Source organism: Osmerus eperlanus, chromosome 20, assembly GCF_963692335.1.
Source record: "Osmerus eperlanus chromosome 20, fOsmEpe2.1, whole genome shotgun sequence".
Lineage (NCBI taxonomy): Eukaryota > Metazoa > Chordata > Actinopteri > Osmeriformes > Osmeridae > Osmerus > Osmerus eperlanus.
The window spans coordinates 3,482,244-3,494,871 of record NC_085037.1 but is presented as its reverse complement, the minus strand read 5'-3'; the positions used below and the strand labels follow the sequence as shown (position 1 = coordinate 3,494,871).

Here is a 12,628-nt window from a genome sequence, read left to right as displayed (position 1 = left end):
TCATGCTTGTCTATGTTTCAGATCTGTCTGAAAATTTATAATTGAAAAATGGGATCAAGGAGGCTTAAAAAGCTTTACCCCAGGTTCTTCATTTTTTCAGCAACAGGGTCCAAGTTTAAGGTGCAATCTTGTGACTAAGTTGTATATTGTGTGCTTACTACATGCATCAGTGCAGACATGGTTTTTTATTTATATTGTTATTACTATTTACAGTCATCTAATACTATATGGTTATGCTTGATGTATGCATATTATTTGTTCATACTTTCTCGTTTTGATTTTTTTCTCAATAATAATAAAAAATGCACTAGTACATTTCTAGGGTAACTGCAGTACGTACTAAAAAATATAAAGTATGCAGAGACGCAGGGGTGGAGGCCTTGGTTTAACAAGTAGGAGACTGGCGTAGTCCCTGGCTGTAATTTAGAAAACCCCTTTCACGTAAAGGTTTTACCGTCTTTTCCGTGTACTTTTGAATATTAAATATTTATTTTGTGAAAAATTATCCGGTTGTTGGTGTAAATAATGTTTTGGGTTATTTTAAGTAAGACTATGTTAGATCATTTCGTTCAGGCATCTAAAAGGAGGGCTAAAAGTGACATACGCATTCAAAGAGACCGATAAGCTACCAAAAAAGCCCCACTGAACAGAGAGAAAACGAAAGTATAATACAGAATTTACAGACTACATTGAAAGTTAGCTGGCTTTAACTGACGTCCAAACACGTTAATATATTTGAACGTAACGTTATTGAAAATTAATCATTCAACATGTTCGTCGAAACAGAAGGCACACCGGCCTCATTCAAGGACTTTACACTAATTATGGTGAGTAGCTCAACTGTGACTAGAAGTGCAATTCATGATGTAGCAAAATGTGTTTCCAGTCTGTGAACTATGGTGTACCCTGCTTATTTGATGACGGCATTTTCTACCCTAACAGCCAGCAATATCAGTTGGTAATGTGGGGCAACTTGCAGTGGACCTCATAATCTCCACGCTCAACATGTGCAGAGTGGGATACATTCACACCGACTGTCTCATTCCGATGGCTGGCAACAATCCGTATTCGACTTCTGCAGAAGACGCAAACGAACTGCACACCAATGCAGAAGGTAGGATGTTTCTATATATCACATGAGGATGTTTCATTCAAAACTGAGTCAGTCCTTGAATTCCAGACAATTATCATTAACTGCACTGATTTATCTCCTAAAGTGTATGCGGTGCCCGAGTTGAAATTGGCGGTTCTACAGATCAGGACTCCAGTTATACAGGTGAATGTCAAAGGAGGGTCCAATTCAAGGTGTATTCTACTTTGTGTTACACGGTTGAGACGAGCTGTCAGCGGGGAGCAGGGAGTTGGTGCTTTCCCACTGCCTTTTCGCCTCTTTTGGTTTTGGAGCTGGTTGGAGCTGTTTAATTAAATTGTTAAATTGGTCACTGAATGTTCTTCTCACATCCTTCTAAATGAACCAAACTTTTCCCTTTTTCAGACCAAGTCCAAGAATTTCCGTAAACTGATTGTGTGTTGGATAAAAGCAAGTGGCTTCAGTAAAACAGTGGTTCTGTCCAGCAGTCATGCCTATCAGAGGGACGACCAACAACTTCTTGGGTATTCAGTTCTACTCATGTACTTGGACCATGTGATGTTGGCCTTAAGAATTCATATCACAGATATGCGACGCCTGATACTTGATGGATTACCTGTTAGATAATCTTAGAGGCAGGATTGGTACGTTTTGCGGACCTAGCAATTTTGGCTTGAGTTAGAAAGGATTCAAACCAAAATATCCCATCCCCTCCTTGCAAAGCCATTCCCCCAAAACACATGAACTCACTGCCTGACCACTGCTGGGAGGTAGACAAGTAGCCTGTCCAATCATTGCATTCGGTTAAATGCCTTTTTATCATTAAGTTCAGTCCTTACTAGGCATTTATTTCAGCAAATGTGACAAAAGATGTGTCTCAACAACATTATTGACCCTGCCTTTAAATGAGGTTTTCCAGACTAATTAAACCTAATCCTTGGGCCAAACAATCTTGTCTGAGGCTAGTACTACTCTTGTCAGTGTAAATAAATAACCAATATAATGACCTATATCCAATCTAACATTCTCGTGTCCCCTATCAAAGCACCCCACTGAGGTACCTGGCCACACCTGCCCTGCAGGAAGTGATGAAGAGTGTGAAAGAGCTAGAATGGAGGGAGATGGAGAGAGTGTCTGCATTAATGGGTGTCCCTGACTCAGAGCAGATCCTCTACATTCCTGGAGGTGGCCCCACTAAAGGACTTTTCACCGACAGGTAGGCTGCAAGAAATATTGACTGTATAAATAGACAAAAGTGTGGGTGTTTGTGATGCAGTTTACAAATCTGGTTAATTGCTTAATCTTGGGGCTTCTTTAATTGACTTAAATATGAAAATGTTGGTTTGCCTTGGAGATTATTAAACCGGTGTACCCCTACACAGCTACTGTCAATCCATTCCAAATGCATTAATATCAAATCAAAGGAAGGATGGAAGTATTCGGGCAGTTCCATTAACCGTTGTTCCTACCCATCTAGTTGTGCAGAGGACATCCCTTTGGCGGTGTTGTTGATCTTCTGCTCTGAGGGAGACAACATCCCAGATGCCTTCAGCCTCCTCAACTATCTGAACGACTGGCTGCACCTGGTGGACAAGCCTGTAAGTGCCACTACTCACACAGCAGCCCTGAAACTTGAAGTAGCATCACTTTGCATTGACAATAAATACAATTTAAGAAAGCTGTAAGTCTCTGTTTAGCTTTTGGGAAAGTTAACTATGATTTCAATACAATATCATTTTGTGCTATATGGCTACATGTCAAGTAATGTATTTTGTTTGTGATTTCATTTGATTAGAATCAGTCTTCCCCGAAATGGAGAATTCCCCCTTCCTGGAGACTTCTCTTTGGAAGTGGCATTCCCCCAGCACTCTTCTGATTCATCATTTAAAACAAACATGTTCTCCTACTCAGGCATGGAAATAGCCTCCTGCTGGAACTTAAGCTTCTGATGAACATTCCTTGTCTGATTTATGTGGATCCTACTTTGTAATTTATGAACTGAAAAATCCCCCAAAGACCTTTTGTAATTGAAGATAGTTAACTGTATTTTGGATTTGGTTTATTGCTTTCCAGTGGATATGTTGTTCAACAAAAGTATGACAAGTATAGGCCAAAGAAAATATGCACGTTGGTATGTACCTGAAAAATCTTTGTTAAAGTGTTTTAACAAACTGGTGTCAAGTGTGAATAAACACAGTGCCTTATTTTATATGATTCCTTATGAAACCTATGATGCAGTAGAGGGGCTGACCTTTCAGCTACTCACACCTAACACCGTTTGACCAGTTGCCATGCTTGATTCCGGGCAGCAATTCTTTAACATCGTTAGCTAATACTGTCATACTTCTTGTAACAAGTTCAAATTGAATTGTGGATGATCTGTGTGTGTAGCAAGAGTCATGAATCATTAGTACATGTAATCTCCATCTGCAAAAAGAATCCAGTGCAGCAAACTGATCTAGCTTCTTGGAAAAAGTCAAGACCTCTTTTAATATTCAAATACAGCTCTATATCAAGACTAAAACAAAAGCTTAAGTGAAATGTTTTATTTATTTATTGTCCAGATTTTAAATAGTCATATTGTCTCTCAGAAGAGAATAATTTATCCTTTTGCCTTATCACTTCCTGAACAGTTTAGTCATAGTTTTCAAGCCATTTTTATTCTTAGATTACACTCTAGAGAACAGGAAATGTAAGACTTGACAATTAAATTCAAAGGAAACCCAGTATTGAAAGCAGGTCTTCTTTTTCTAACAAATGCAATGTATGATTTTATCAATCCAAAATATTTCATAAATCCAAAATATTTTTTCACGCATCATTAAAAAAAACACTATGTACATGAAAACACATGCCACTTAAGTCCTTGCACATGGTGCGAGCACTTTACTTTCATCCTCTCTCACAATAGGAAATTTCAAGTAATTTCTTATAAAAAATATAACATTTCATATTTTTTTGCCTCTTCTCTAAAAATACCTCCTACAAACATTACAAAATGGCAATGCATAGCCCCCATTTCAGATAAGTTGTTCAGCCTTCGTCAGTAAATTCAAAGCAAAATAGGGTGGCCCACAAAACAAGGTAAAAACAGAAGCATAGACATTCCTATCCCTGTCGATGGGTTATTGTGACCCGCTCCACTTGGCAGCGGCAGGTAATAGGCTGGTGTTCATTGTTCAAATGTTCTTCCTCCAAAGAATGTCGAAGCGTGTTCTGTAAACTGTACAGAAGGATGTGGGGTGGGACAAGATGGTGATGTGTGGGTTAGGTGGGGTTGTAGAGCAAGGTTGTTTTTTTTTGGTATGAGAGGCATAAGGCTCAAAGATGGTTGGGTGAATGTTGAAAATGGAGAGAAAGGTGAAAGATGGGTGAGGAAGGAAGGGAGAAAGGTGGGAAAAGCATGAGACAAAGAAAGGGTAGGGCGTAAAATCCCTGCTGAAGTCGTCTTTGCTGTCAGCACTCTGGTCTGTGGCTACTGGTGGAGTGAGTTAGGTATCACTGGTTCTTGACCTGTCATAAGAAGCAAAACACAAACTGAAAATGTAAACCCAGATACAAAAATACTATTGGATGAAAACAAACAACCAGCAGCATTGCCACAGCTGATTTAAAGTGACCAAAGGAACCATGCAACCAAATACGTTTTAACTTGGCAACTACAAATTGCCATACTCATGCCTAATATTTGAGGGTATGGTAAATCAACCATCATGGGTTTCCTTGGATCACTGTCATCAACTATTTTGGCGTAAGTTAAACACAGCATTAATAAACTGCTTGCCCACTACCCTGCAATTTTTTACACGCAAGTGTGAGATCAGGAAATTAACCAAGAAATCTGCCCCTTTGGTCAGCAAAAGTTAGCATTTGAGTTTGTAAAATTCACAGTTCTTGCATGTAGATACCAACTCCCCTGGAGATTGCCAGGTAGAGGACAAACAGCTTATTTAGAATAAGTAGCAGTTATGTTTCATTTAAGGTGTTAGTCAGATTGAGTCAGTGTATCCTTTGGTTAAGACATGGTGAGATTCTAACTTTGAATTCTTGTTTTTGTGTTTTACTGTAAATGAAAAGAGTATTGGTCTACATTCAATAGATTAAAAACTAAAATCTTAGATTGCTAGTGCCGTTTCAGAACCGCAAAACATCTTGGAACTTAATTTTGATTCATAGAGAACTTGAAGGACAATCTGATTGTATTATGCCAAACTTATGTTTTTAAAACAATAAACTTGGCTGCATTGAGTTGTTTCATGTTTGAAATACATTAGGGTTACCTCATTTTATCAACTAGCACACAGCTGCTGGCATAAATATAGACCGGGACGGTCTCACCACTAGGGCTGCTGGGAAGCAAAAACAAGACTTTCATTCCATATTTTCAAGGAAGGGTTGCCACCTTAACAGGGCCTTAGACATGTAGACTGAACACAAACACTCCATGCTACACAGCAGCCCATTCCAACTTCGACCTTAACCATAGCCAACCCACACAAACCAGCAAAAAAACAAGAGAATCCATCAGCGCATGAACCACACACACACACACACAGTTCTATGTGACCAACGTACACATCGGGCTCCTTTTTTAAAGCTGCGAATAAATGTTGCAGTTTGCTATTAATTCTTCTTTGTGTCGCTGTCCCAGAGGAGGACAAAGCTACAGCGACCCCACTGGCCAGCACTCGTCATGTACAGCAAATGCAGGCCAAACTGTTCAGGAGAACAATGACAACAGGTTGACAAAAAGAATAACCTTCACCAAGTTCTGTTACTGGAACACACATCGCACAGACAAAACAAGAATACGCTTCTTGGAATTTCTCTTAAGAGCTGCTCTTCAAGGTGCACTGTCATCAAAAGTGACAGATGTGAGTCTAGCGAACCACACAGTGAGTTGTTCATGATCCTGTATTATATACCCACTCAGTATATTACTCCTAGCCATGTCACTGCCCATCCCTCTTTGTCATTTGGGAGAACCGAGTCTGAACTTGTCTAGACCAGATCAAAATGACAATGTTAATGAGTAATTGTTTGTAAAAATTGATTTGTGGCATGCGCTATTGAGGCAAAGATCCAGCTTATTGTATTTTAGTCACATGACTACCATGTGGTAACAGTGGGTTCCCACACCATATGACATTTTCATGACTTCTGAAAATGAGCAGAAAATATGGCATTAACATACAGCTGCCTCCAAATAGGGCTGTACTGTAATAAGATAAACCCATGCTAAAATGAGGTATTGTTGCACAAATGGTCATGACTTTTTAAGATGTTAAAATATTTGTTTTATTTCCATGACTATAAAAAAAATGGAAATTATTTCTAACTATTTGGAAATTAAACATCTAACATTATGATAACCATTCCAAAACTTCACAGAAAAAGTGAAGTGTATCAAAATTTGGTATTTAGCATACTTTTTGGTTTGAAAAAATCATAACAGTCACCTTTTCCTCTTCTTTTCTGAATCTGTTATCCTGGACTTTGCTTGTTGGGGTGTCTTGGGTGTGGAGTTGAAAATCCTCTCGTCTCTGTGTCTCTTGCGCGCACTGGGAGATAACGGGAAACAAAAGAACGGTGATATCATTTATTATCCTTCAGAATTCTTTTACAAATCAGTCTAACATTATTGGAGAAAAACATCTCGAGCAACTGACTTGGCTATGATCCCATCCACATCTTGTTCCTTGCAGGTGACCTCGGCGGTGGCCTTGTGGTCCACTTCAGAGTCCCCACCTTCTTCTTGGTGGGGCCCTTTGCTGCCGTTGTACCTGTCCGGACACACGGTCTGGGAGCTGGCAGGTGGCGGGGAGTCAGACAAAGGTTCCTGGTCCTCATTCGACAGCTCACGCCACCGTTTCTGAATGCGCCAACAGAAAAGGGAGCAAGAGGCAGATAATGGTTTCATTATCTGCCCGATTTCATTTTGTGTTGTCTTTTCTGTCTTGTTCTTACCTTCCGTAACTGGTCTCGACTATCCATATATTCTTGGTACAGAACGGCGTACCTGTGCAGAGGAGTCTCCCATAATGTACTTGGCTCCCTCGAGGACGGCCATGTAGGAGAAGCGCAGCTGGTCCGGGGTCTGGATGAGACCCATCCGATACTTCCTCATGTCCAGCAGGATGTTCTTGATGTCCACAGATGGGTCTTTCCTCTTCTCCATCTAAAGAGAAACTGCAGGTCAACGGTTCGGGAGTACAGGAAGTGAATCTTGCATACATTTCCCTTATTAAAATATCAACCAACACAAAAATCTGATACATCTCTGATACGTCTCTTAACCTCATTTACATGTCTTATTTACTTTAGGGCGTGGGTACTCATTAGGCAGACTGCGGTCCGGATCAGGACCCAGACGCAATACAATTTGGACCAAAGCCAAAATCAACATTCTAATTTAGTCAAGATCTAAGCAAGTTTTCATTGGTACCTATATTTTGTTCCTACTAGATGTGCTTTCTATCTTCCGTGTTCAATCCAAAGGTCCAATCAGGAGCTTTAATAACTGTAATCACCATGACAACTGACTCACTCAACGTTGGCCGCAACCTCTGTGGTTCACGCAGGTTGTGTGTGTCATTCGCTACAACGCAGGCTAATCGATTTGCTAACGGTACCCGTTTCTTCCTTAGCGAAAATCATAGCAGACTCTAAACCCGACAAAAAGCGAAAAGTTGATTCCGAAAATTGCAATGTGTTTAATCTGCAATGAGACGGTTGCCCTTGTCAAAAGTGGTAATGTGAAACGTCACTATGAAACAAAGCATGGACGCTTTGAACAAAATTACTCCCAGAATTCTGAGGTAAGGGCCAGAAAAATAAACCATCATTGTTCCGGACCCTGGACTGAATGGAAATTTTGTTAGTGGACCTTTTGGGTTGAGTACCACTGCTTTAGGGTATTAAGTGAAAGTATCATGGGGATAAGACTACATTAGAAAGCTTGTTTGTTTTGTTTAAAACTTCTGACACCAATCAATGGCACATTTTTACTGGCAAAGTGCGTTATGCCCCAGTCTTAACTTTGTGCTTCCGCAGAAAGAAATGATCACAAACTAAAAATCTGGGTGAACCTTCACTGAAGTGGAACTCTGGTCCATAAGGGCAGGGCTTACCAGGACAAGACAAGTGTCCACCAGAGAGAAGGTTCCCGACCGGCCAATCCCAGCGCTGCAGTGTACGATAGCCGGCCCGTGGTCTTCCCCCAGGGAGCCCGACTCTCGCACCTTGAACAGGAAGTTGAGGAACGATGCTGGGGATTCCGGAACACCGAAATCGGGCCAGGTGGTATAATGAAAGTGATACAGCTCCCTCTTCTCCCCCGTCTGAGAGAAACATTTTGTGGGTTGCTGTGGGTTAGTACAAATTGGCACAAGAGTTCTAAAAGTCACTAACCTTTAAATGGGAACAGGACTACTGCCAAATTTCCCTTCAAAATACCCTTTTGTTCAATGATGGAAAGACTTACATCAGCATGCTCTAGCTCCAGCACTCTGGTGGTGTAGTAGGACTTGATGTCCTCAGAAACTAGCGTCACTAGGAAGCGCGTGTCTCTGTAAGACATTTTCCGCTCGTCCTGTGTCGGCCAGTACTGGGCACACTTTTCCTGGCAGTCATGAGAGATGAGAGTTTAAGTCGTCGGTTTTGTTCAGTTATTTTTTTTTTTAAGACTTAGCAAGGTAACCAAATAACTTTTGATTCATATCTAGATATCAAAATGACAAAGCATTTGGTAGGATGGTTGAATTATAATCTCCCATGCCTACTCTAGGGCTTTTTGTACACCATAACCTTAGATAAAACAAGGTTGCGTCAATAATGACTGGAACAATAATGTATGACCAATGTATGACCATATGTAGGCAATATAACCCACTTATGGACCAAAATACCAGCATGTCATATGTAAATGTAGGCAAGTCTTCCTGTTTTTCTGTTGAAAAACATGAACACATGCCTACATATAGCAAGATGATCACAAAGTCCCTAAACAGGACAGATACATTTAGGAGTCTATTAGATTTCCATTGTCGACTGTCTCACCAGCAGCAATACATTTGGTAATGGCAGTTCCTATATTAATAATGAGTTGAATATTTAATAACAAGCATCCACCACGGTAGAATCCTGAAAGTAAACAAACACCCTGTGTATATTTACAGATGGTAACAATCTGTAAATAGCCAACCAAACCAAAAGATGCTAATCAATCTGAACCCTGATCACGCCCCCAAAACACAACTAGAAAACCAACCTTCTTTGCTGACAAATTGTGAGTATTCAGTTGTTAAGAGTGACTCTTTCAAAACTCAAGCTTTTGTAATGTGAAAAGAAAAAAGAAATGTGGTAAAAGAAAATTATACAAAATTGTGCGATTAAAAGATTGCTGACATGCGGACCTTTCTACCAGCATGTGTCACAGTACAGTATGTAGCAGCAAAAAGAAGGGCCCTTCCTTCCTGTGGTCACTGAGGTGACCTGAGGCAAAAGCTAGCTTAACTCACTGCTCCTTTTTCTATCACTCTGTTGAGCATGATGATGGCCTTGGTCCTCTGCTCCCAGATCATCAACCAGAAGTGTCCACAGGTGTTCCTTAGAGGCCCCTGGGGGAGACACACTTCATTTAACATTGTTTCCAAACAGAACGTTACAACATACACATCCAACTGCAACACACATAGATCATACGTAAAGCAATGTCATATACAGGATTACCACACTGTGTTTCCCATCAAATTACCTTCAATAAGAAGGTGGAAGTGTGCCTCTGGTAGGTCAGCATTATTTGCATACATTTGAGGGCAACACCCGTTTTTGGAGATGTGTAATATCAAGATCATATTGTTATTCCGTGCAGTCAGACATCAATTTGTACGTTACATCACTGGTGAGGAGTGAGCATAATCATGGCATCTTCAATCAACATTTTCTCTATTGTTCAAAATATTCCATCTTGCCTGCTGCTAATCTAAACGTCCTCTGTCCTTGATGAGCTGCTGGTGAGCGAGTCACATTAACATGAACTGACCGAGAGCCAAGGGAGGGGAGAGTCCAGGTTGTTAATGGGATACTGCTGGTAGCTCGCTGATTTGGATGCAGCCGTCCACCAGACCTACTTTCGCAACAGCTAGCATAACGCTCTGTTTTGCAAGTGTGAATTATATTTCTAAAACTACAGTGACTGCCAGTTGAAGTTATTTTAAAACCTAAACATTTGGGGCTGAAGCACCAGAAGCCCCCCTCCCTCCTCCCTCCGCCCACGCCATAAACAAACATTGAGTATGTATTATGCAGATTAGAGTAATAGGTGTAGACTCTTCTTGCTGGGTTTATCAGCCTCCTAATATCAACTAACCCCAAGTATTCACATCTGCCTTTCACTGTCAGGACAGATTCTATGGCTGTTATTTGAAAAGCACACAAAACAACATCCAATGAGGTTGGAAGTCCCGCCAAGGATAGTAGAGTAAACATGTAATTTGAGGAGTTTACTCCCAAGATTCATAAAAAAGCCAGGATGATCCTCATTAGGTGCTTAAATATTGGGCAATATAAGCATTTCTCCCTGTATCTCTACAAGAGTAAGAACCATCTGTCCCATCCACTGACTCAAGTGCTTATTATTTTGAAATTCTGCGCAAATTCCGGCACAAATCATGGCTTCATCTTAAAAACGGCTGTTCATGACACCAAATAGTTACTGTTTTAACCCAAGACATTCACAACAACAGTAGCATTCCATATAAGAACACCAAGAAGGAAACTGGCTTCTCACATCTTGTAACAATAACACTAGGTTTCACACACCTGTGACGATGCATGTTAAAAGATTTGGCGCAAGAGGAACATACATTTTCCAGATGCAGTCATTAATTGCTGATTCAGAAGATGATTCACTGGTATAGTCAGAAAGGGAACAAATAAGGGTAGAACTAAATTGAGGCATCCATTGAAAATTGTAATAGTAAGACAAAAACAAATGTACCTGAGTTAAAATGTAACTTCTTTGGGCTTCTTCCATGAAAACTAAACTTGCATTGATGTAGTCGTTGTCCGAGTTCTTCAGCTTGACACGACTGTGATCAACTAAGAGGAAAAGACAACAAAATCATAACTACCTGCCTTTTCCTTCATTCATAATGCATTTGGAGTAGGAATCCTGCTGATAAATGGTTTATCAGCAAAATGTCTTCATCAGTCAAGTGTAAAGATGCTTGATGGCAATTGTAATTCCAAGTAACTTACACGGGCTGACATCTCTATATCTGTTTCTGTTCCGATTTTCTGGATATTTTGCAACTTTAAATGGACATTCATGGGACTGATTCCGAATTTCCTGTGGACAAAAAGGGTGTTTGTTATAGGAGTACTTTGGATAAGTCGCTTTGGATAAAAGCGTCTGCTAAATGCATAAATGTAAATGTACTTTACATTTAGCAAAAAAAACGACTATAGTCGTAATAAAAAATAAAAATAGGAACTTGACAGTGATTTCATTTGAGTTGCTAAATAGCATCTAAACTGCATGCTCCACACGTTTTAGTGACTTCAAAACTAACTGTAGCCATGAACTTAACACTTCATATTTTAAATAGAATGCAGAAAATGGATAGGTTGAAATCATAATAAATGTTGGATACAGTGCCGAAAAAGGCTACACTGTTCATTGCGTCTTGTTTGCTGCTGATGTAAGATAACAAGAATAATGTTGATTATGTTGAAGGTGACCAACTAGTTATCCAACAAAGAAAATTAAGTGGCAATGAAGTGATGTCACTTCATCGTCGCATGCGCACGTTGTTTTACTAACTAGTTAAGCCTCGCGTTAGTAGCTCCAGTAGCCTAATAGGCTAGCTAAACAACTTATATACGCAACAGAAGTCATGTGTTTCACTAACTTCCAGGGAGATATAAAGCATACACACATCTAAAAGTAGCTATCTAGATAGCTAATGATTAGTGTTCGTGCTAAATAGCTAGCTGTCAGCTGCTAAGCAGGTAGTAACATAAAGTAGCTAGCTACTTGGATAGCTAACTTGCAAGCTATCTGGAGCTAGCTAGTTGGCTAGCCTACAGTAAACACTTACTATGTATAGATTCTGCCACCGGCCGTCTGAATCCATGTCTTCAAATTCCTGTTCCATGTTTAAGTGACAGTCCTAGTCAATTAATTAAAATAAAAATACAATTTCAGGTACTTATCTAACTCATCACTTTCTATAATAAGCCATTTAGAAAGTAGCCCGCTTACTGAACGTTTGCCTGTGTATTTGACGTCTCATATCAAACCAATGTGCGCTTGCGCTAAAGAAGGGTCCTTCGCTACCTGTGATATCAAATATTCCTACGTAAAACGAAAGTTAATTGAGTGTTGCTTAGTGAAATATTCTGGACAGATGTAAAACAATGTCTTGGTGAAAAAATGAATAGGCCATATTATTCATCTGTTCATCACTAAATGCAAATCTTTCATTCACCTTCTGGGGTTGTAATAAAGAGCCTCTATGATTCCTCTTGGACACT

At 40.0% G+C, this 12,628-nt stretch overlaps 2 protein-coding genes across 2 annotated transcripts; one reads left to right on the top strand and one right to left on the bottom strand.

Annotated features, from left to right (window-relative positions):
* The first annotated feature begins 610 nt into the window (after positions 1–610).
* Positions 611–3,136, top strand: psmg2 (proteasome (prosome, macropain) assembly chaperone 2). The gene is made up of 7 exons (XM_062486873.1): positions 611–827; positions 943–1,114; positions 1,218–1,276; positions 1,496–1,614; positions 2,136–2,306; positions 2,568–2,688; positions 2,886–3,136. Exons 1-7 carry the CDS (start codon positions 771–773, stop codon positions 2,964–2,966), a joined length of 780 nt encoding a protein of 259 aa, XP_062342857.1. The 5' UTR covers positions 611–770; the 3' UTR covers positions 2,967–3,136.
* A 485-nt stretch (positions 3,137–3,621) lies between these two features.
* On the bottom strand, positions 3,622–12,408 carry ptpn2b (protein tyrosine phosphatase non-receptor type 2b). The gene is made up of 10 exons (XM_062486872.1): positions 12,193–12,408; positions 11,351–11,441; positions 11,091–11,191; positions 9,610–9,708; positions 8,574–8,711; positions 8,221–8,430; positions 7,110–7,268; positions 6,760–6,962; positions 6,550–6,651; positions 3,622–4,603 (listed from the first exon to the last, which is right to left on the bottom strand). The coding sequence occupies exons 1-10, from the start codon at positions 12,247–12,249 to the stop codon at positions 4,582–4,584; spliced, it is 1,182 nt and encodes a 393-aa protein (XP_062342856.1). The 5' UTR covers positions 12,250–12,408; the 3' UTR covers positions 3,622–4,581.
* Between the last annotated feature and the right edge of the window lie 220 nt (positions 12,409–12,628).